This window comes from Panthera onca, chromosome B4 (genome assembly GCF_046562875.1).
Source record: "Panthera onca isolate mPanOnc1 chromosome B4, mPanOnc1 haplotype 2, whole genome shotgun sequence".
Classification (NCBI taxonomy): Eukaryota; Metazoa; Chordata; class Mammalia; order Carnivora; family Felidae; genus Panthera; species Panthera onca.
Window position 1 is genome coordinate 24811424 of NC_138345.1, and position 23631 is coordinate 24835054.

General features: G+C 37.1%; 1 protein-coding gene and 1 pseudogene across 9 annotated transcripts in view; both read left to right on the forward strand.

Annotated features, from left to right (window-relative positions):
• The window catches only part of ANKRD26 (ankyrin repeat domain 26), a 114489-nt gene that overhangs the window by 40918 nt on the left and 49940 nt on the right, over positions 1-23631 (forward strand). For 7 of the 9 annotated variants that reach the window (XM_078450317.2, XM_078450322.2, XM_078450320.2 and 4 more), the window contains 9 exons: positions 5600-5726; positions 6036-6097; positions 9694-9784; positions 11869-11967; positions 12598-12626; positions 12720-12792; positions 14440-14697; positions 17622-17695; positions 23109-23275. In XM_078450317.2, the coding sequence (XP_078306443.1) occupies positions 5600-5726; positions 6036-6097; positions 9694-9784; positions 11869-11967; positions 12598-12626; positions 12720-12792; positions 14440-14697; positions 17622-17695; positions 23109-23275 (980 nt within the window). The remainder of the gene's footprint in view (positions 1-5599; positions 5727-6035; positions 6098-9693; positions 9785-11868; positions 11968-12597; positions 12627-12719; positions 12793-14439; positions 14698-17621; positions 17696-23108; positions 23276-23631) is intronic. The other 2 variants (XM_078450318.2, XM_078450321.2) reach the window with 2 other exon arrangements.
• Positions 17871-20288, forward strand: LOC132694995 (putative coiled-coil domain-containing protein 144B; annotated as a pseudogene).

The window sequence follows — 23631 nt, forward strand, 5'->3', positions numbered from 1 at the left end:
CTTAAAGAAAAAAATATAAAACATGTTTTCTGCATTCTGATTTACCTTTTTTAATTTTAAATTTTCAAATGTTTATTTGAGAGAGAGAGAGAGAGAGAGAGAGAGAGAGAGGCAGAGAGAGAGAGAGACAGACAGACAGAGAATCCTAAGCAGGCTCTGTGCTGCCAGTGTCGAGCCTGACACAGAGCTTGAATAACCTGAGCCAAAATCAAGTTGGACGCTTAACCAGCTGAGCCACCCAGGTGCCACTCTTTTTTTAATAGTATCTGCATAGAATAGACACATACACACATACCAAATGAATGAACTCAAAATGTATAAATTTTTGTCTAATATGAACTCTTTGTCATGATAGAATCATAAGACAGGAAAGGTTGCCACGAGAGTATACAAAATTCTTTCTAGAAGATGATTTTTACTTATTCGAATATCTCCAACAATAGATATAATGCCCTTCTGAATCTGTTCATACAGTTTTTGCTTTAAAATCAAGTTTGTCTGATGTAAGTATGGCTACTCCATCTTTCTTTTGACTTCTAGTAGCATGATAGGTGGTTCTCCAAAGCTTCACTGTCTTTTCTTTTACAAAAAAAAAATTTTTTAAGTTTATTTATTTTTGACAGAGACAGAGTACAAGCATGAGCTGGGGAGGGACAGAGAGAGAGAGAGGGAGACACAGAATCCAAAGCAGGCTCCAGGCTCCAAGCTGTCAGCACAGAGCCTGATGCAGAGCTCCAACTCATGAACTGTGAGATCATGACCTGGGCCGAAGTCAAACGCTTAACCGACCATGCCACCCAGCTGCCCCCCAAAGCTTCACTTTCTTTTTTTTTTTTTTTTAAATTTTTTTTTTTTTTAACGTTTATTTTATTTTTGAGACAGAGAGAGACAGAGCATGAACAGGGGAGGGCCGGAGAGAGAGGGAGACACAGAATCTGAAACAGGCTCCAGGCTCTGAGCTGTCAGCACAGAACGCGACGCGGGGCTCGAACTCACGGATCGCGAGATCGTGACCTGAGCCGAAGTCGGACGCTTAACCGACTGAGCCACCCAGGCGCCCCTCAAAGCTTCATTTTCAATCTGCAGGTGTCCTCAGGTCTAAAATCCGTCTCTTATAGACTGCATATAGATGGATCTTGGTTTTTTTTTTTATCCTTTCTGGTACCCTGTGTCTTTTGATTGGGGCATTTAGTCCATTTATATTTAGAGTGATTATTTTAAGATATGGAAGGTACGGATTTAGTGTCATTGTGTTATCTGTAGGTTTCATGCTTGTGGTGAGGACTCTGGTCCTTTGTAGTCTGTGCTGCTTTCCACTCACAGAGTCCCCCTTAGGATCTCCTGCAGGGCTGGTTTAGTGGTCATGAGCCCCATTAGGTTTTGTCTGTCTGGGAAAGCCTTTCTCTCTCTTTCTATTCTAAATGACAGCCTTGCTGGGGAAAGGATTCTTAGCTGCATATGTTCCCATTCAGCGTATTGACTGTTTCCTACCACTCCCTTCTGCCCTGCCAAGTTTCGCTGGACAGGTCTGCTGCTACCCTTATGTGTCTTCCCTTGTAGATTAAGATCTGTTGGTCCCTAGCTGCTTTCAGAATTCTCTTTATCTTTGCATTTTTCCACTTTCGCTATGACATGTCATGGTGTTGACCTAGTTTTGTTGATTTTGAAGGGAATTCTCTGTGCCGCCAGGACTTGGATGCCTGTTTCCTTCCCCAGATGAGGGAAGTTCTCAGCTATAACTTGTTCAAATAAACCTTCTGCCCCTTTCTCTCACTCTTCTTCTTCTGGGACTCCTATGATGTGGATATTATTTCATCTCACTGAATCACTTAGGTCTCTAATACCTGCCTCATGGTCTAGTAATTTCCTTTCTTTCCTTTCTCTGCTTCATCTTTGTCCATAATTGTATCTTCTATTTCACCTATTCTCTCTTCTGCTTCTCCCATCCTTGCTGTCACTGCATCTAGTTTATTTTGTATCTTGTTTACAGCATTTCTTTTTTTAATTTTTATTTTGTTAATTTTTTAAAATGTTTTTATTTATTTTTGAAGGAGAGAGAGAGAGACAGAACATGAGCGGGGGAGGAGCAGAGAGAGGGAGACACAGAATCCGAAGCAGGCTCCAGGCTCTGAGCTGTCAGCACAGAGCCTGATACGGGGCTTGAACTCACCAACAGTGAGATCATGACCTGAGCCAAAGTTGGATGCTCAACCGACTGAGCCACCCAGGTGCCCCTTGTTTACAGCTTTCTTAATTCATCGTGACTATTCTTTAGGTCCTTGATCTCTGAAGCAGTAGATTCTCTGCTGTCTTCTATGCTTTTTTTCAAGCCCAGCTATTAGTCTTATGGCTGTTATTCCAAATACTTGATCAGATATATTGTTTATATTTCATTTGAGCTATTCTCTGGCTCTCCTTTCTTCCTGGAATTTTTTTTGAGGAGAATTCTTCTGTTTTGTCATTTTGGCTAGTTTCCTGTCCTTTATGTGTTTTAATAACTTGTTATGTGTCCCACACCTGCAAGTACTACTATATTAAAAAATGGTCATGCACTGTCCAGGGCCTGGCACTTGAGGAAGTGTTTTGGGAGCGTGTTGTGTGCACTCTTTTGTTGTGTCTTTGCCTGCTTTTCTCCCTACTTGGAGTAGTGGTTTGGACCTTCCACCAGGTGTGTTTTGATTTGTTTGTTGAAGTAACCCTGGAAAAAAGGAGAAGGGGGTGTTGAAGAAACCTTATCCCAAACAAAGAGAGGTATGACAGGGGTGGCAAAAAAGACCAGGCAGAGAATCAAAGAAACTATAGGGCTTAATCCAGAAAGAGAGAGAAGAAAATAAAGAAGGAGATACAGAAAAGGTGTGAAAGGAATAGAGTAAAATGCCCGCTTTTAAACAAACAAATAACCAAAACAGAGGAAAAAAGAAAAAATATATATAGTAAGATTTGACGTAAAGTCAAATCAGAGACTATGAGGCTGATTCCAAAGGGAGGAGAGGAAAGAGTAGAGGAGAAAGAAAAGGGAAAAGAGAAGGAAAGAAACCGAAAGAAAAGAGGGGTGCTTGGGTGGCTCATGTGGTTATATGTCCGACTCTTGATTTTGGTTCAGGTCATGATCTCACTGTTCGCGGGTTCGAGCCTCGCGTTAGGCTCTGCACTGACAGCATGGATCCTGCTTGGAATTCTCTCTCTCTCCCTTTCTCTGCACCTCTCCTGCTTGTTCACTCACTCTCCTCTCAAAATAAGGAAATAAATATTAAATAAAAAGAAAGAAAAGAAAAAAGAAAAGAAAAAAAAGTAATTAAAGTAAAAAAAAAACAAACTAACATACACAACCACAGGACAGTTGTCTACTAGTGCCCGGGACTGGAGGCTGTGCTGGTCTGGAGGAAGGGCTGTCTGGTTCCGTCAGTGTCAGTCTCACTACCTTAGAGAAGCAGTTACAAGGCCCAGAGGGGCGGGGTTTGGTGTAATGGGTCTGCCTCCATTGGGGCTCGTGTCCGTTCCCTGAAACCCCACCATGTTGGTGGGGAGAAAAATGGCGACACTCTAATCTCAACTCCCCACACGAGGTGCCTCAAACCTCACTGTTTAGGCTGTCCTCACAGAATAGCCTGGGGGGGCCGGCTTGCCTTGCTCCACAGTCTCCTGTGCTTCCTGAGCACTCAGCTGGGATTCAAAACCTTAGAGGATCCCTGCTCCCCCAGACCTGGTTCTAGGGTAGTGCCAGTCTGTCCAGGGGACAAAGGGCCTCCGGCTTGTGCCTGCAGGGTCTTTTTCCCTTGGTTGGGGGGTAATATACCCTCTTTCCACTGTACTCAAGGGAGGGAGGGGACTGTTCTCTACCAGTGTAGCCCTGAGATTGCTACCAAGCCTAGGGGTGGCTCCCTCCCCACCAGGCGTGGGAGGTGGCAGCTCTGGTCTAAAGTCTGGCAACCTTGAAAATTCTGATTTTTAGCTTCTAAGGCAGTTTTGCAAAGTAGAAATTGACTCTCTGGACCTCTCCTTGGTCCGTGGTCCGGAGAGGTTTTCTCTTATCCAAATACAATCCCACACTTCCCACAGCCTCTCTTTCTCTTCCGTTCGTTTTTCCACCGAAGGGCTTCCCCCACTCCATGCCTGTGTTGCCCATTTTATTTCTCCTAATTCGCATACACACACTTCTGTCTCACCAAGCTGTCTCTTTGCACCTGTGGAGATTTTTCTGTCACTGTGCAGCCTGTATTCCTGGTGTTCCAAGTGCTCTGACCTCAATACTGCTGTGTTTGAGGGACAAGGGAAATTCTGATCCCCTTCCTCTGCCATCTTAACTCCTCCCTCCTCCTTTTATTTTCCTTTTCACAATTTCAGAGTTCTGTGTAGGTTTGCATTATTATATCAGTTCAATATGTTTTATAGATATTATGGGCTTTTCTTCCTTGAAATGTATTGATCTGAATTTTCTGTCTTTTTTTTTTTTAAGTTTATTCATTTATTATTTGGAGAGAGAGAGAGAGAGCACAAGTGGGGAGTAGCAGAGAGACAGGGAGAGAGAGATAATCCCAAGCAGGCCCTGCACTGTCAGTGCAGAACCAGATGGGGGGCTTGAACCCATGAACTGTGAGATCATGACCTGAGCTAAAATCAAGAGTCAGGTGTTAACTGACTGAGGCAATCAAGTGGCCCTAAAATTTTCTTTGGAAGTCCCCTGGGTACTTCAAATTTAATATGTCCTAGTTTAAAGACATTGTTTCTGACCCTTTCCCTTTCCTCTTTCCTGACTCTTTGTAATCTGCTCTGCCATTTGTTTTCCCTAGCCTAATAAATAGCAGCCCTGAAACAGGAAAAGTCCTGGACTCCGAACTTCCCTGAAACGACCGCATCCAGTCATTCACCACATTCGATATTTTGTACCTGCTTACCATTTTTCATGTTATTCCTATAATTCACTCTCTCACCTATAATTTTGCAATACTCTTCTGGTTTTGCTTCCTTTATGTTCATCCTACATTGCTGTCAGAGTGACTTTTCTAAAATATATTCGTGACGATGTAATTCCTCTGCTTATTTAATGGATCCCCATTACCTGAAGGAGGAAACTCATGTTCTAGCATAACACTTGATCTTTTTATTTTTTGGTTTCGTCCTGATGTTCCAGTAATATCTATCCCCTTCCCAATAACTCTGTGCCAGTTCTGCCATATTCCATAGGTGTTGTCACTTACTATATTATTTCATACTTGATCCTTTGCTCATTCTAGAATGCCCTTCACACCCTCCCTGTGTACTTGTCTGTCTTTTAAGATACAGCCTTATCTTCCCAGAGTTTGCTGAGCTTCCCAAATGTAAGTGTTTTCTCCTTTGTGCGTTCACTGTGCGTTATTCACTTCACTTGTAGAACTAGTGGATATTTTTCTGTCCTTACCTGTTTTCATGCATCTCTACCACTACTAGCCTATAGAACAGACTCTGTCTTTTATTTATATTTCCAGCTCCTCCCCGGATAGTGCCTATAACTTGACAGATATAGTATGTGTTTGTCTTTCTGAGTGGGTGAGTGCGTGACCAAATGAATTAATGTGATGTTTTTCTGAAGCTGGGTTTTTGTTTTGTGTTGTTTTTATAGGAAGGAACAGCAAAGTCAGCAATGGAAGCAAAGGAAGATGGTATTGGTATTATTGAAAATGTGCCACCAGAGCAAACAGTTAATGACAGTTTGACTTCTGGTGGAGTGCATAAAAATTACAGAAGTGGTAAGCTAGTGAATCTCTGTGAGTTGTTTTTCTATGATTAAATGCTAGTATGAAAAAAATCTGAAAGTATGTAGGTCCAAATATATTATTCATTTTTCGTTAAGATATTTTTCTGTTGCTATCTTTATGTGTCTTTTGCTTTCTTTATAAGTATCCCAAGTACTACCACCTTTTTCTTCCTGAGAATCAACTCCCTGAACATCCTTTCTGCTATTGCTTTTATTTTATTGAAATATTCATGAATGGAGATAGACTATGTGTTTAAAATTCATAGTAACATGTTTTCATTAATTCATCTGTATTTTATAGATATGATGTCAGCATTAGGATTAGGAGAAGAGGAAGATGTAGAATCACCTTCTGATCCTGAGGTACTGTCTTCTTATTATTTTTAAATATAAGCATTGAGTGATGTTAAAACATCAAAGAGATGCTTTGACTTTATTCTCTCATCTCTGCATTTGCCCATAGAAACCATTTCCTTATATTTTTACCTATAATTGATAAAATAATTATGTGTTAATTATGACAATACAGTATAATACAGTTCTCTTGCAAACTTAATGAAAGTTGCTTAGTATTAGTACAGAAAACTAAGGCTTAGAGGGAATTAGTTTGGGTTTTGAAGTTAAGTTATCTAAACTAAAGAATTACTAAAGAAATACTCAACCTATGGCCAAATGTATGATTCTGTGGTGTATATGGATGTGTCAAACTCCTAATGACATCCAGAAAGAGTTTGGATTATGGTGTTTTACAACTTGAACCTTCAAAAGATAATGCCTGGGACTTGAAAATATTGTATTTGATTGCCAAGTAGATCTACAAGGAGCATTGGGATTATGATAACCACAGTTTGGTTTAGTGGTGCTTTAATAATAAAACCCTTTTTGGATAGTTAAAATAACATTGTGGCACACGTATAGTAATATAAGTAAAGTAATGATGACCTATTCTAAGGTGATAACTAAGGATAGAGGTAAAAAGGGCCTGATCTCTTAGACACAGGCAGCTGCTGCATAATGCCGCAAGCACTGTATTTGAAGTCAAAAGACATGCTGTCATCTTGGTTCCATCACTTCCTAGCTGTGGGATCTTGGAAAAACTTGTTTAACTTGTTTCAATGTCAATGACCTCGTTCCTAAAGATGGTACTAATACTCGTCTCTTGGTTTTGTGTAATGAACAGATGTGGTAACGCTTTGAAAACTGTAAAGGGGGCTATAGAAATAGAAGACAAAATGATCACAGTGGTATTTAGTGACTTACTAAATATTGAGGATACTTTTTTTTTTTGAATCTTTATTTTTGAGAGGGGGGGTGAGGGGAAAGAAGATCCGATGCAGGCTCTGCACCGAGAACAGGGAGCCCAGTGCAAGACTTGAACTCATGAACTGTGAGATCATGACCTGAGCCAAAGTTGGGCGCCTAATTGACAAAGCCACCCAGGCTCTCCAAGAATACTTTTTTTATGTGAAGATGTCTGAAGGCCAATAAAATGGCAGTAGTGTCCAGAAGAGAATGGGAAAGTTAGAATGGGTTTTTGATTTTCTAATTTGGGCTGTGTTAAGTTTCAGTAATCTATTAGTAGAGACATCATATGTGTATACAGTTGACCCTTGAACAAGATGGGTTTGAAGTGTGGGAGTCCACTTACATACAGATTTTTTTTCTATAAATACAGTACCATCCTGTAAATGTATTTTCTCTTTCTTACGATTTTTTTTCTTTTTTTATTATTCATTTTGAGAAACAGAGAGAGAGGACAGAGCATGCGAGTAGAGGAAGAGGGATAGAGAATCTTAAGCAGGCTCCACACTGCCAGCACAGAGCCTTACATTGGGCTTGAACCCACGACCTGTAAGATCATGACCTGAGCCAAAGTCAAGAGCCTGACCCTTAACCGACAGCACCAGCCAGCACCGCTTCCTTACGATTTTCTTAATAACCTTTTCTTTAGTTTATAGTGTAAGAATACAGTATTTAATACATATAACATAGAAAACATGTGTTAATCGACTGTTTATATTACTGGTAAGGTCAGCATTTCGTTATAGTAACTCTGACCTTCCATGCTCAATTTACAGAGTTAATGGCTGAATGAGGATTAACAGGTAGATTAGAGGGTTTCTGCTTTAATATTCTGGTTTTTAATATATACTTTTCGATTTTTAAGTCTAATTGCTTTTGCTTTTATTTATTTTTAAAAAGTTTTTAACGTTTATTCATTTTTGAGTGACAGAGAGAGACACATTGTGAGTGGGGGAGGGGCAGAGAGAAAGGGAGACATAGAATCGGAAGCAGGATCCAGGCTCTGAGCTGTCAGCACAGAGCCCGACACGAGGCTTGAACTCACGAACCGTGAGATCATGATCTAAACCGAAGTTGGACACCAAACCGACTGAGCCACCCAGGTGCCTCGTCTAATTGCTTTTAAAGTAGGAAATTCAGTAGATTAGTAGCTACGTTTTTGATATTTGTGGATTTTCAAGTGCATGGCCATCAGAGCCCTTAACCCTTCGTTTGTTCAAGGGTCAACAGTATAGTGATTTGGTACTTTTGAGATCTTCTCAATGAGATTATTGCAAATGTTTTGACCTTAATAAATTTGTCCTTATATACTGACTGTGTACCAAGCAGTTAGATACTGAGTGTACAAGTTGAGGGGTTAGGTTTTAGTGGTCGGAGCAGAAAAGTAAGTAAACAGCAATCCGTTATAAGTCAGTATAAATGCTTCCTAGAAAGAAAATGGAGAATGTTAGGTTAGAGAATATTGGGGGAGTTTGCAGTGAGGATGAGGATGAGAGTGGGAGTAGGAATTTTGGTAGTCAGAAAAGATCTGAGTGTGGCAAAAGCTGCCAAGTGAAAGATGAGACGGACCAGTCATGTGAAGATCTTGGCGAGGGACATTCTGGACAGAGAGAACCACGGATCATCATTTTACTCTAATGTCTTAGAGTGACCAAGAAGTAGGAAGACCCACTCCATCATCATAATCATTGTTGTGTGTAGAAAAGAAAATGTGCATACTGAGATAAGTGCTTGGCACATTTTAGGTGATTAATAAATAAATGTTCTTATACTTGCCTTTTAAAAGCTTAACAACACTTTTTGAAGAGTTTCATACCCATATCTAAAATTTTTTTACTATTAGTTAACCATAATTTTAAGAAAAGTTTTTCTTACTACTTTGCCATTCGATCCAACCCTTCTTTCATCAATAAAAATTTCAAGCCTTTGTTTACCTAAATGAAGCAGCAGCTGCAACAGTGTTTTGTTTATACTCAACATGATATACTCCAAAGTTTCTTATCATATTAGATATCAATTAACACTAAAACAAATGTCTGCCATTCTATTAGAAGCAGTTTAAATTTATAGCAAGTATACTTTTAAAGAATTTGTTTAAAAAAATTTTTTTAATGTTTATTTATTTTTGAAAGACAGAGCACGTGAGTGGAGGAAGGGCAGAGAGAGAGGGAGACACAGAATCCAAAGCAGGCTCCAGGCTCTGAGCTGTCAGCACAGAGCCTGACGTGGGGCTCGAGCCCACGCATTGTGAGATCATGACCTGAGCTGAAGTCAGACGCTTAACCGACTGAGCCACCCAGGCGCCCCTGAAGAATTTATTTAAATACTTATTTTAAATGTCCTTTTATTTTGATCGGGAATGCAAAATAAGGTGTTTTGTTAGTTCCTTTTTGAAATGTGCATATAAGTCAGTCTTCTGTCTATGAAAGTATTCTCGCCTTCCATGTTCAGTTTACAGAGTCAATAGCCAAATGAAGATTAAAAGGTACACTTAATCAAGAGAGCATATATGAGGTTTTCTATTTAAATGTTTTGGTTTTCAATATGTTTTTCTTATTTGTAAGTCTGATTGTTATTAAAATCGGAAATTCAGATATTTTCTTAGAAAAGGATTAGGAAATCTTTACGCAACTCATTATTGATGCTAATTTTAACAGAGTATGTCTGAGAGTCCAAACAAATATGTTCCTCATTTATCTGGAGCTGCGGATCAGAAAGGGCAAAGTATATTAAATGGACAAGTAGAAGGTAAGAACTGTATTTTACTAAGAGGTCATTGGACAGAATGTTGATTTAAAACAGGAATACTGATATATTCTAATATCTAAAGAAAATCACCTATTAAATGCATAGTAAAGAGAAAGAGATGTGAAAAGGAGGTAAGTTGTATCTTATGTGGTGTCAGCAACAGATTAAATTGAGAGTGCCACCAAAGGAGCTAAATGACTAGTTCCCTTTCAAGATACTGTAAGACCTAAGGAACCTCAGGAAATAAGAAAAGAGCCAAAGAGGGAATGATGAGAACAGTGGAGACTACAGGGAATAAATGAAGGAAAGTAAGCAGGTGTTTATAGTGTTTCTACTGGAAGGTGGTAAATAAAATACACTAGTTCTTTAAAAGGAATAGCAGGCTATTTGAAATGTAGGAATACTGTAAGGTGAGCTTCCAGTACTAGAATTTGTCAGAGTAGCATACCAAAATTTTCCCACTCTTACTGTTATCCTCTTTGTTGGAAGACATTAAGGACTGACAGCTGATGATGCAGAGTTATGTCCTATCTACCATGGATGAACTTACGCATTTATAGTCAGTGATAAATGTACATACCTTAATGCCATATCAAATTGGAGGTACTTCATAAGAGAGTTATCATTTAGTGCAAAATAAGAGAATTGGAAGGAGGGTCAGTTAGGGAGACATCAAGGAAGCTATAGCTCTGATAAAAAGTTCCATTAGAAAGTTTATGACTTTTAGGGCGCCTGGGTGGCTCAGTTGGCTGAGTGTCCGACTTCAGCTCAGGTCATGATCTCAGTTCGTGGATTCAAGCCCCATGTCAGGCTCTGTGCTGACAGCTCAGAGCCTGAAGCCTGCTTCAGATTCTGTGTGTTTGTCTCTCTGCCTCTCCCCCGCTCATACTCTGTCTCTATCTGTGTCAAAGATATACATTAAAAACAAAATTTTTTGGAGGCACCTGAGTGGCTTGGTCGGTTGAGCGTCGGCCTCTGGGCTCAGGTTGTGATCTCGCGGTTCGTGAGTTCGGGCCCCGCATCAGGCTCTGTGCTGACAGCTTGGAGCCTGGAGCCTGCTTCGGATTCTGTGTCTCCACCCCCTCTCTCCGCCCCACCCCTGCTTGTGCTGTGTCTCTCTCTGTCTTTCAAAAATGAATAAACATTTTGGGGGAGTTGATAGTGGGTATAGAGGGTATAGATGTAAGATACTCCTGCTAAACAAAGAGGAAAAATGTGGTAGAGATAATCTATAACAAGAATATAAAAGTGGAACATTCAAGACCATAGATCCAGAAATTACTGTTGAGAAGGAGGACTAGTGAAGGGAAAGAGAGAGAAATGCATGGTGTGTTAGCTAGGAAATTTTGGAGTTGAGGAGGAAACTCGAGAGAATTCACGTTAGATGGCTGGAGTACATGTGCACTAAATCAGAAGATTAGATCACAGCTACTCCAAAGAATACTAAAAGCAAGTGAAGTTCTAGAATTGGGGTAAAACCTAGCCACTCATTTATCCTCCTCAGATTTCTTAGACATCAAAGATACATGTTGCATTGGTATTCATTATTCAAATGAGATTAATTTGAATATGGAAGCATTGGCTGTTATTTTTTTAAGACAGCTAATATATGATAGCTATTTTTAAAAATTTTTTAATGTTTATTTGAGCGTGAGACAGAGGGCAAGCAGGGGAGGGGCAGAGAGAGGGAGGGAGACACAGAATCTGAAGCAGGCTCCAGGCTCTGAGCTGTCAGCACAGAGCCCAGTGCGGGGCTTGAACCCACAAACTATGAGATCATAACCTGAGTTGAAGTCGGATGCTCCACTGACTGAGTCACCTAGGTACCCCATGATATGATAGCTATTTCGTAAAAGACTTTTTTAAAGGCTTATATGATCTACCAAATCAAACTAATTTTGGAAACAAAAGAAGTGATAGGGTTAATTCCCTAAATGCTAAAATGGTTATTTTCAGTAAATATGATGCTGATTTTGAAACAGAAAAGATTTTTGGTATCTAAAAATTTTGTGGCAATTAATTTTATTTTTCCCTTTTGGTAATCATATTTCCATATTAAAAGCTTATTATACATTATTTCTTAGATGTGTTTTATATACCTTCTTGCATGAGTGGATCAAGAAACTTTAAGATGGCTAAACTAGAGGATACAAGAAATGTAGGCATACCAGTAACCCACATGGGTATGAACAAAAATGAATACTTTTATTAACTGTTATTCTACAAGTATATATCCAAGCTGATCAATTCAGTACACTTGCTCTGATGAGAAAGAAATTATGCATTCAACTGAACCGTCATCACAACTGTGTACTGACTAAATTACAGGACAAATTGAAGAACATGGTAAATACTTGTAGTATAATGGTATAAATGATTTTGCTGTACTGCACATTAAGGGTATGCTGTTGCATTCTGCTATCGGCTTCCACATTTATCCTCTCAGGGTCATGAATTGTTCCTCTAATTCAAGATTGCTTTTCTTTACATCAGTCAGCATGTTCACATTGGTACATGTGCACTTTTCTATTTTAGTTAGTCATTTGAAACATAATCTTAACTTTTGACATCCTAACTGCATGTTCTGTGGAGCCTATATTCCTATTTTTTCTTCAGTATGTATAATGTGTTCATATTTCTGTCTTGTCACTGTCTTAACCCACCTTCCTGTCCCCCCAAAAATAAAACACCAAAACCTAATGTAATCATTTTCAAAGCGAAGCATGAGGATTCTGCTCAGTACTAACTGCATGAGTGTATAGTTGGCTTTCATATTTACATATAATTGACTATTTGTCCCTTTTGCTTTTTAGATCCTCCTGAAAAATATCCTCACTTGAAGGTAAAACTTCTATATTTTTATCCTGAATTTTTAACTACAGACTGTGTGACATGTACATTATGTCTTAATCATATTGTTTCAATACCCATTCAGCCTACCGTTGAAGTGGAAGATTCTTTTTCTGATAAAACAGTAGGAATGAAAGATATACAGACATCCAGATCAGGTAAATTTTACAATACAAATTTAACAGTGGAAAGAAGTACTCTAAAATATTTGAAATGCTCTCATTCCTAATTTTTTTTGGTGGCACATTTAGTTGAAGGATTTGACATAAATAAGGTAGATGTCATTGTTGGTATCCATGTTTGAAGAAAAGATATTTACAAGCATAGGAAAAAGAGATTTAAAAAATATAAGCTTTAGTTCATGTTTCTTGTTTTATTTTGGAATCTTAAATATTCCTAATATTAATTATTAGACTCTTAGATTTTTCCAGTGTGCAAAATGCTTGTTTGAATTCTGACCTTTACCTAGAGTAAAGCTTCACTTGTTAACATGTCCATTGTGTTTTAACTTGATTTCATGTTATCTAAATAACATTTTAAGCCAAATATGTTCTGCTAACAGACTGTGTGTATTTGTGTATCTGTGTATGTATGTATGATGTCTTTGATTATTAAAAATGGGGGAAGTAATTATTTTTTATATTTAGTAGATACAATCTTTTAAAACAGTAATTCTGAAGCTTTTTGGCTTCATAGTCCTTTTATATCATTTAAAAATTATTGGGAATTCCAAAGAACTTCTGTTTAAGTGGGTTGCATATGTTGGTATTTACAATATTAAAAATTAAACCTGAAACATTTAAAATACAGGTATACACAGTCATATATTCTGTTAGCCATTAGAGCTATGACCCTCAGTTGTGATACTATTGCATATCATATCTTTAGAAGACTCCATTGTACACTTAATATGAAAATGAGAATGAAATGTCAAATAATATTTAGTATTATTGTGAAAATAGTTTTGACCTCTTGGACTGCCTGAATGGATAGATCTGGGACTCCAGGGATTTTCAGATGACACTGGAGAACTGTTTTAAACCATATACAGGGTTCATGGATGTGAAATGATAAAGGGGCCTTTGTGATGAAATGGACATTTAAGTTCCACTTCTGCATTTTCTTTCTTTCACTTGTCTTAAGAGGTTTAAATCAGACAATCTTGCTTTTTTTAAAAAAATACATATTTTTGTTACATATTCATTTTCTGTCTCATGGCACTATTTTTTGGATCTAGTGTAGACTGAGACTTATCCTGTTTTTACATGGCAACAATTATGTCACTCAAGGCTTTTGTTTCCATATAAATTTATGTTTAGCCAAGGCTTAAAAATTGAATTCTGATGATATTGGTACATTGAGGAAAGACCATTTCATTGTGATTAAAGTAGTACCATTCATTAAAAGTTTTTTTTAAAACCCATGTCTTTAGAACACACAGTGCATATTTAAACATAAAATAAATGGTTAGACATAGATTTTGTTACTAAAATATTCATAACCTTGAGCAGTCTTAATTATTAATAAATAAAGCTTTTATGAGATACAGAATATGTAATAGAGTTGCTTGAATGAATCAAAGTATATAATGGTAGAGAATTAAAAAGAAAAAATGAGAGACTAGTTAAATTTATCTATGTGAATGTCAAATATAGGACATGTAAAATACAATAAGCTCTGAAGGAGTAGTAGTGTGTTTAGAGGGAGAGGAGGATATGGAACTGCTTCTCTGAGGAAAGAATTGATACAAATTAGTCAAGTATGTATTACTATTTACGTTCTAATAAATGAAACTTTGTTTTCAGATTTTTCGGATTGGGAGTCTACTAGTTTGACCTTCGGTAATGAGACTTGTCAAACATCCAAGAATTTGAAGGTTGATGATAAATGCACATTTGTATCACAACCAATGATCAAAAATCAGTCAGCATCCACAGATTCTGGACCGATAACCTTAATAGATAAAGAAAAGATTAATATTGGAACTGTGCTGCTGTTAGGTAATTGTACACTCCATGACCTGAGTGAATCACAGTTACCAGAAAACAGAGAGAGCAAAGAAGGTAATGAAGCATAGAGAATTCAACCTCTTCGTGGCTTCACCATAGTTGTGGTTTTTCGAAAATAATTTTGTGGCAAAATTTAATTTGTGTTTATTCTTTTTACGTAACCCACAACCAGAGTACTTTTAGCAATACATTTGCATTCTTCCTTTGACTAAAGCAACATACAGATAGCAAAGAGACATGGAGAAATTAATTTCTTTTAGGCTAGCATTTAGTGTACACTGGAGAATGGGTAGCAGGATTATATTTAGAACTTTCGGACTAGTTGGAAAAACTAGGTACAGATCCAAAGATTGACTACTCAAAACATAGTTTCTTAGCTTTATTTTTATAGCTCTAAATTCACAAATATCGGTCATACTATAATCACTGTAACAAAAAAAGCACCTTCCCAAACAAAATATTAAAATACTTCCTATATTTTCTATGATTTTATTCTAGTGTTGGCTTTCTCAATTGAATCACTGAGAATTTATCACATAGTATCATCTTCTCAGCTATGTACACATAGTCTGTCGCCTTGTTTTATTATTTTTAATGAATAAATAGTTCACAAGGAATATTGGTTTTAAAGAGTGCTGTATTATTTAAAAATAATATATGGAAAGCCAATTTTTTTTAAATAGTATCTTTAAAAATTTTTTTTAAATATTTTTATTTATTTTTGAGAGAGAGAGCATGAGCAGGGGAGGGGCAGAGAGAGAGGGAGACACAGAATCTGAAGCAGGTTCCAGGCCCTGAGCTGTCAGCACAGAGCCTGATGCGGGTGGGGCTCGACCTCACAGACTGAGATCATGACCTGAGCCGAAGTCGGACGCTCACCCGACTGAGCCACCCAGGCGCCCCTTGGAAAACCAATTTTAATTCTACTAAGATACTCAGTCTATTGATTAATGACATCTAATGTGTGTTCTACTTTATGTACCAGTGTCCCTTTTCAGTCATTTGATCAGGTCTGTACTAATAAATTGTACAATATTTTTTTCACCTCTGTAGTTTTATGTTCTTTTCTTTCTTGATTTCTAAAATTAACATGTATTCTCAAAAGATTTTGAGCTCTTTCCTAGAGTAGTGAGTATAGGCTATAAATTCAAAGTTATTTAATATACAGGTGACTTGTTTGCTGTTACTTCTTCATGAGCTTGGTAGATCCCAGAGGCAGGACTTTCAAAACAAAACACCTACACAGGCTTCTGTAACACATAGAAGGATATGAAATAGAAAAATTACAAAATAAATACAAGCAGCTTAAACCAGTTCATATAGATCATTTCTTACTTGATGCCTTTTTATAAAGTTATGAACAGAGTTAGTTCTCCAGGGACTGAAGATTGTGTGTTTATTCATTTAATACAGATTTAGTCTGTGCTGGGTCCTAATAATTTTATATCCTGAGTATTTCTGGAACCATTCTGTTAGTTTGGATGTGCATCATCTTTATTTTATATTACTGCCTTCTAATTCATCTCCCATCTTTTATTATTATGCCATTCAAATTCATCCTTCCCCACAGTATTTAGAGTGATTTGTCTCAAATGCAAAGAGGACCATGAGCTACTGTTGAAAACATATTTATGTCCAGGCATCTTAAAATTATATATAAGGCTCTCATAATCTAGACTTCTGCCTAACTCTCCATCTTTACACCTTTCTACTGTCTGCTTTTTTCTCTGGCATTCTGAACTACTGGTGATGTCTTCCTCTTTGATCCCTGTATTTTGGACAAATAGTTACCCTGTCATGTGCTTCTCTCCCTGTCTTGCTAAGGCCTTGCATGCTCTCCCCTTCTTTTCTGCCTTTTCTTTGAATCTCGCTAACCTCAATGTTGGAGTCTTAGCTCAGTCATTTCTCTCTTGAAAAGCCATTCTTGACACCTTTTATCTACATGTTTCTCTAAACCTAGGTGCTTAGTACTTAGTGGGAACTCCGTAAATAATTACTGCATAAAATAAATAAAGGCTGTTGACACAAAGATGATTTAAGAGATTATCCCATACAGTCTAGGAGCAAAAGTAGAAGATACGTAAAGAAATAATTTACAGTTCAGGTGGTGAAGATACACTAGAAAAATCTATAAAGTACTAAGGTAGCCCCAGAGAAAGAGACACCTATTTATCTGGGGAAAGATAGCCATTAACAAGGATGACTCTACATAGCAAGCAGTCTGAGTCCTAAAAGATGGGAAGAAAATTGTCAAGTAGTGGAGGAAAACGTTTCAGGAATGTTTACTTATCAGGAACATACACCTATAGAAAGGGTATACACTGATAAAAGCATAAAAAGTAATAGTAATTTTGGAAACCATGAATAATGTTGCAGTTGAATCTTAGTGTGTTATTAAAGAGGTACTGTTACAAGTCTGTTGTGACTTTATACGTTTCTACTGTTTTTTAAAATTTTTGTTTTGTTTCTGATTGTTTTGTTCATTGATGTTAGGTGGATGGATTTGTGAATGAATCTTTGAGATGTTTGTATGCATTTAAGCTGGTGACATCTAGTATTTCCCAAATGGTTTGTTGAAGTTTTAGATAATTATAAGTATTTCTTAAAGAAGTAAATATTCAGGGGGCATCTGGGTGGCTCAGTCAGTTAAGCGACCGATTTCAGCTCAGGTCATGATCTCTTGGTTTGTGAGTGCAAGCCCCACGTCAGGATCTGTGCTGACAGCTCAGAGCCTGGAGCCCATTTCGGATTCTGTGTCTCCCTCTTTCTCTGCCCCTCCGCTGCTCATGCTCTGTCTCTCTTTCCTTCAAAAATAAATAAACATTAGAAAAAAATTAAAAAAAAAAAAGTAAATATTCAGGTAAAGATTAATTTAAGCTTTCAATTGATAAAATGTTATTTTCTATTTTTATGAAGGTTATAGCTTTTATCTAACCATTCTGAGTAATCCATTTTAACTAAATGTATATATTTGTCAGCAGACCTAGACTTAGAATTAACATCAGTGGAAGAGCGAGAAAGGCTTGATGGAAGTGAAAATAACCACCCACAGGTATGTAAAACGTTAAATTTCCGATTTTATATTGTTTTCCTTGCTTTGATAATGTGATACAGTTCAAGTGAAATTATCTTTTGGAAGGCAGCTATGCTCACCACTATACCACCAACGCTGCACGGCTGAAATTATCTTTTGAATGAGCATTTGAAGTTGATAGATTATAACTTAGTATTTAGTTTTTATAACATTTTATAAGTTACAAAACTCAAAATATTGTTAGAATTTATAGTAACTTATAGCTAAACTTTATCCTTGAAATTGAGGCAAAAAAAAAAATTCCTGAATTTTGTTTGCTTCTTCCATTATTGTAACTTCCTTACATGATAAAGAAGGTAACATCAAATATTGAATCATATGTTTAAGCAGTTGAAATTATGAGCAATATAACAATGATGACCACTGACTTAGATTCATGTAGAAGGAGTAATTATTTTCAGTGGTTCAAAATGTGCAGTTTCATATTGCCAGTCACTAATGCCAAGATTAAAGATGTATATTCCAACTTTGGTCTCTTTGTAGTTGACTTCGGAGAATGGGGTCATAAAATGAACACAACTGCCTATTGTAGAATCACACCTTATAGGATGGGTTATACACAATAGGTTTTTAAGTTATTTCAGCATAGAAGCTCAGTAAGTATTATTAACAGTTTTCTTATCCACTCTCAGTGGACATTACAATATATCAGAGCTAGGTAAAGTAGATAATCTGTATTGATTTACACCACCATTATAGTAGACAATTTGAATTTTCTTTCTCATTGATATTAATTGATTTTGGCTGCTAATAATTTTAAGTTTGTCTATTCTCTAGTTATTAGTCTTTAAAAAAATACTCAGATGCACTTTAGGGCTCATTATTTAAGGGATGGTAAGGTAAAATGTTTTTAAAGTTTGCAACATTAAAAGTCATCTAATTTATTTTTTGGTAGATTTAACATGTAATGAATTGTTTAGTTCAAAAAACTGACAAAATTAAGTTTATGAGTTCATGTTTTTCTTCTGTCTTAGGCTAAGGCAAGTTATTTTTCACTTCTTACAGGAAGTTACAATCCAGTGACTTGGGAACAGCTAAACATAGATTAAAAAATTTAACAGTTAAATTTTGATTATTTTCTAATTTTTCTTTGTCCATACTTGATTACTTAAGGATAAGGTTATTTTACAAACATGTATCCCGGCAGAAAAGACATCTGAAAATCAAAACAAGGAAATTGTCCGTTTTTGCATCTGCAAAAAATGACTCAAGAACCAGAAATGAATAAGGAATGTGATAGAGAGCATGATATATCTGTATATTCAGGACGTGCTTCTATGCAAAACTTGGAGGAAATGTGGATCAAACAAGGCAAATTAGAGTGGGAAAAATAGCTAAAAACTCATTACCAGTGAGTTAAAGCAGAAGTTTGGTGAAATTTGTTAACAATACAGAATTCCTACTTATCTTGAAGAAAAACCACCACATGGTCACTCTAAAGAAGGAGCCAACTTAAAGGAAATACCTTCTAATTGGACAAATAATGTTCCTCAAAAAAATAAAAATAGATCTGCCCTATAACCCAGCAATAGCACTGCTAGGAATTTACTTGATTGTGAGGAAGAAGATGCATTTGGAGTGTCTGTCTCAATAGTATTTCAGGCATTTCCTGAACAAAAAGAGACTAGTCTTGAAAATGTCATTCTCTCTCATTCATACTCTGGGTCCCCAGAATATGCTTGCCAGTCATCTTCTATGCTTTTTTTTAAATGAAAGTAAATCATCAGGGAAATACAAATCAAATCCACACTGAGATATCACCTCACCCCAGAGTGGCTAAAATGAACAAATCAGGAGACTATAGATGCTGGGGAGGATATGGAGAAACAAGAACCCTCTTGCACCGTTGGTGGGAATGCAAACTGGTGCAGCCACTCTGGAAAACAGTGTGGAGGTTCCTCAAAAAATTAAAAATAGACCTACCCCATGACCCAGCAATAGCACTGCTAGGAATTTACCCAAGGGATATAGGAGTGCTGATGTGTAGGGGCACGTGTACCCCAGTGTTTATAGCAGCACTTTCAACAATCGCCAAATTATGGTAAGAGCCTAAATGTCCATCAACTGACGAATGGATAAAGAAATTGTGGTTTTTATACACAATGGAATACTACTTGGCAATGAGAAAGAATGAAATATGGCCTTTTGTAGCAACGTGGATGAACTGGAGAGTGTTATGCTAAGTGAAATAAGTCATACAGAGAAAGACAGATACCATATGTTTTCACACTTCTGTGGATCCTGAGAAACAACAGAAGCCCATGGGGGAGGGGAAGGAAAAAAAAAAACATCTTAGGGAGAGAGCCAAACCATAAGAGACTCTTAGAAACTGAGAATACACTGAGGGTTGATGGGGGGTGGGTGATGGGCATTGAGGAGGGCACCTGTTGGGATGAGCACTGGGCGTGGTATGGAAACCAATTTGACAATAAATTTCATATTAAAAAAAAGAAAGTAAATCAGACTATGAAGACGAGAACAAACCAGACATTGAGCATCTTTTTAACAACAATGAGAATTTTTATAATGGTATAGAAAATAAAAAAGTAAGGAACCCACTAGTTACATTTAAAGTGAAAGAAGGCCAAGAGTTTGACATGCAAATGGCAAAAAATACGGACCAAAATACCACCGACTGTAAATTAGACATTGGACATATACCTCACTCTAGTGATTCAGAGAGCCTTTTTGGTTTGTGGCTTGCCTGCTCCGATGTGATGAAACATGTGCTTCAAACAAAAAGGCATGATATTTCTGCTGTCACAAACACAAGAAAACAAAACCAATACAAGACTTTTTCCAGAAGCCATTATATGCAGATAATGACAGTACTTACAACTATAAAAGTGTTGAGTCTGAATTAGAAATTGTGAGTTCTTCTTCACCATCTAGTTTTCCAGCATCTAAAGTATATCTAAGTGAAGAATTACATCAAGATACGCAAAGGTTTAAGAATGAGATAGGCATGTCACAAGTAGAGTTCCTGGCTTTGGAAAAAGAGAAAGTTCAACTTCCAAAAGAGATAGAGGTCCCCCTTGCTGTTACTCTTATTTTTTCTTTTTAGCAATTATCCGATCCATTCTGATTTTCCACTTAAGAGAAAAGGAGTTTGTATAAAATGGAATTGTCTAAATAAGTAATTGTGTCTGGAAATAGATTATTTCTGCTATCTAAAAAATAGGAGTTCAGGAAAACATTATGATTTGTTTTCCTTAAAGTTTCTGTGTCAGTCTTCCAAGTAGCATATGAACTGGGAAACTAATTAGCTATGTAAGTACCATGTGACCTCATGAACCAGAATAATCATAAAGACACTGCTTAAAAAACAACCTCCAGGTTTTTTTAATCTATTGGCTTAAATATAAATTGCATTTCCATAAACAATAAAAGGGGAAGGAAGCGATAACTAAGAGAAGGAATATAAACAAATGTTCCCAGCCAAAATTGCTTCAGTATGTGTCAGTAGACCCTGGGTCTAGGGTTCTTTCTTGTCTAGCAAGACAGCGGGATGCAGGATTAAAATGGGAGAGATGGCTAATGTCCGGAGAACACAAGAGCCCCAATTAAGGGTCCTTGCTCTGTTGTTATTAGGATCAGAAGGCTTCCAAACATGGTGATTGACGTGCACAAAGAGACAGTAAATCTGTGAACATGAACTCATGGGCATGAGGGAAAGGGGGTTTGAAGATATAGGGTGTTAGGGGTTTGGGTCAATATAAAACAAAATCCTGGTGCCTGGCAGATGGTTGTTAACAGCCCACCTGAGCACCTTATCTGTTTATCTTAGCTAGTCTTGGGGATAAGACAGATGCTACTTCAGGATCCACAAGGCACCTTTCTTTTGCTAATTAGCTCCCCTCTGGGCATCTTTACCCTGCAGCCTGTAGCCTATAGCCCTATTTACCTGTTTACCTAATTTGGTCCTTCCTTCCTGTGAAAGCAGCTTTCTGCTATAATACTAAATTGGGGGGCATTTTTGCCCTGAATACCTAATCTTGCTTACCTCATACACCTTTGTATGGGGGCCTTTGCCCCACTTCTCTCATTTTATTTGCCTAATCTTGTTTACCCAAACTTGGGTGTGAGCATCCTATGGCTTTGTAATTCTTTATGTCTTGTTAACCCATCAGTGCAGGCTCAGGGAATTCCTAAGCTTACTCCCCACAAATACATGCAGTCTTCTCTGCTTTACTCACAACCTTGGAACTTAGATTTCAACATGACCACTTTGAGATAGTTTTAATAACAAATATTTGTATTATCACCACTTTTTTTTCCACACTTTTTTAATCCCCATTCTCAGATGTTTCTGTTGAGTCAAACTTTGACTTTATGTTTAATAAAGTATGACACATTTTGACATGTATGATTTTTACCATGTAGGTAGCATAAACAGCAAACCTTCAGTATTTAACTCCAAGGGAGAAAACTGAGTTTTGAGATGTGTGGAGTTTAGAAATAGACAAAATCTAGAGATACCCTTCTTTAAAAGAAAAAGTAGCTAATGTTCTCATCCCCTATGAAGGTATTAATTTACTGTGCCAAAGTCATACTTTTAAGGTATCCTATTAATTTAATGAATTTGTGGTCATTTATCTGATTCAGCATTAAAGAATTGTATCATCTCTTTTGGTGCCATAAAATGCTAGGTAATGCCACTTCAGGAACTTTGGACAAATTTAACCTTTTTTAGTTTTACTCGAATTATCAGTAGAAAATGGGTTTAAAGTTGATAATTACTTTTATACCCTCTCCCTATAAAATTTTATGGTTATTGAATGTGAAATTCGGAGAGCATTACTAATTTCCCAGAATTCCAGCCTGACATCCTTTTCATTCTGTTCCTTTTGTGTTGTGGCAAACCTTCCTTTGTAAATTTTAGGGAACACTGTTACTTTTTTTGAGAACCTTGGGATCCAAATTAAAAAGAATTATAAAAGGCAGCCAGGGAAAGAATAGCTTTGTGCAGAAAGAGGAAAGCTTCCTGTTTTTGGAGCACCTCAATGTCACATGTTTTAAATCTGGCTGTTGTGTAAAACCCAGGTGGTAAGGATAGGAAAGGACAAATTTTGTCTTTGTCTTTTTATTTCTTTGTATTTCTTGGTCAGATGGGGTGGTGGTGGGGTGGGGAATTTTCGGTAGCAAAGTGTGGATATGAATAAGAGTACAAAATTAAGCCCTTTTAGAAATTTTGGAAAATTCTGCTTTTTTTATTCAAACAGAAATGAAGCCGACTTTATAAAAATTATAATTACGTGTAATGATAAACTAAACACAAAATGTTTATCAATTAAAATTATGACAAACTGTCAACTGATAAAATTAATGAAAAAACTTCTTTTTTATTGACTAAAGTAACAATTACCTTTAGTATCAAGTTCCATTAAAGGTTGAAGAAAAAAAGAAGCACAGAAGTAGTGACATGGAAGTATCAGAAAACATACATGATGCTGCGGCTGCTGGATTAATTCAACAAAGAAAGAATGGAAAAACTGATAACCATCAATTTCCTATTACAGAAAATAAAGATTCTGATAGGTAAGCCATAGCAATATTTAAATAGTAGGTAATTGTTATTTTCCTATGCAACAAACTTTTATAGTTTGAGCTAATGTTCATGATGAACAAGTTTTGTATTTTTTGTGGAGATATTTCATCCTATGTGGTAATCAGAAAAATGTAAATAATGAGATACCATTTTTTGCAGTCATAGTGATAAATATTTTATTAAAAAATAATCAAAGGGGGGGCGCCTGGGTGGCTCAGTCGGTTAAGTGTCCGACTTCAGCTCAGGTCATGATCTCACAGTCTGTGAGTTCGAGCCCCGCGTCAGGCTCTGTGCTGACAGCTCATAGCCTGGAGCCTGCTGTGGTTTCTGTGTCTCTCTCTCTCTC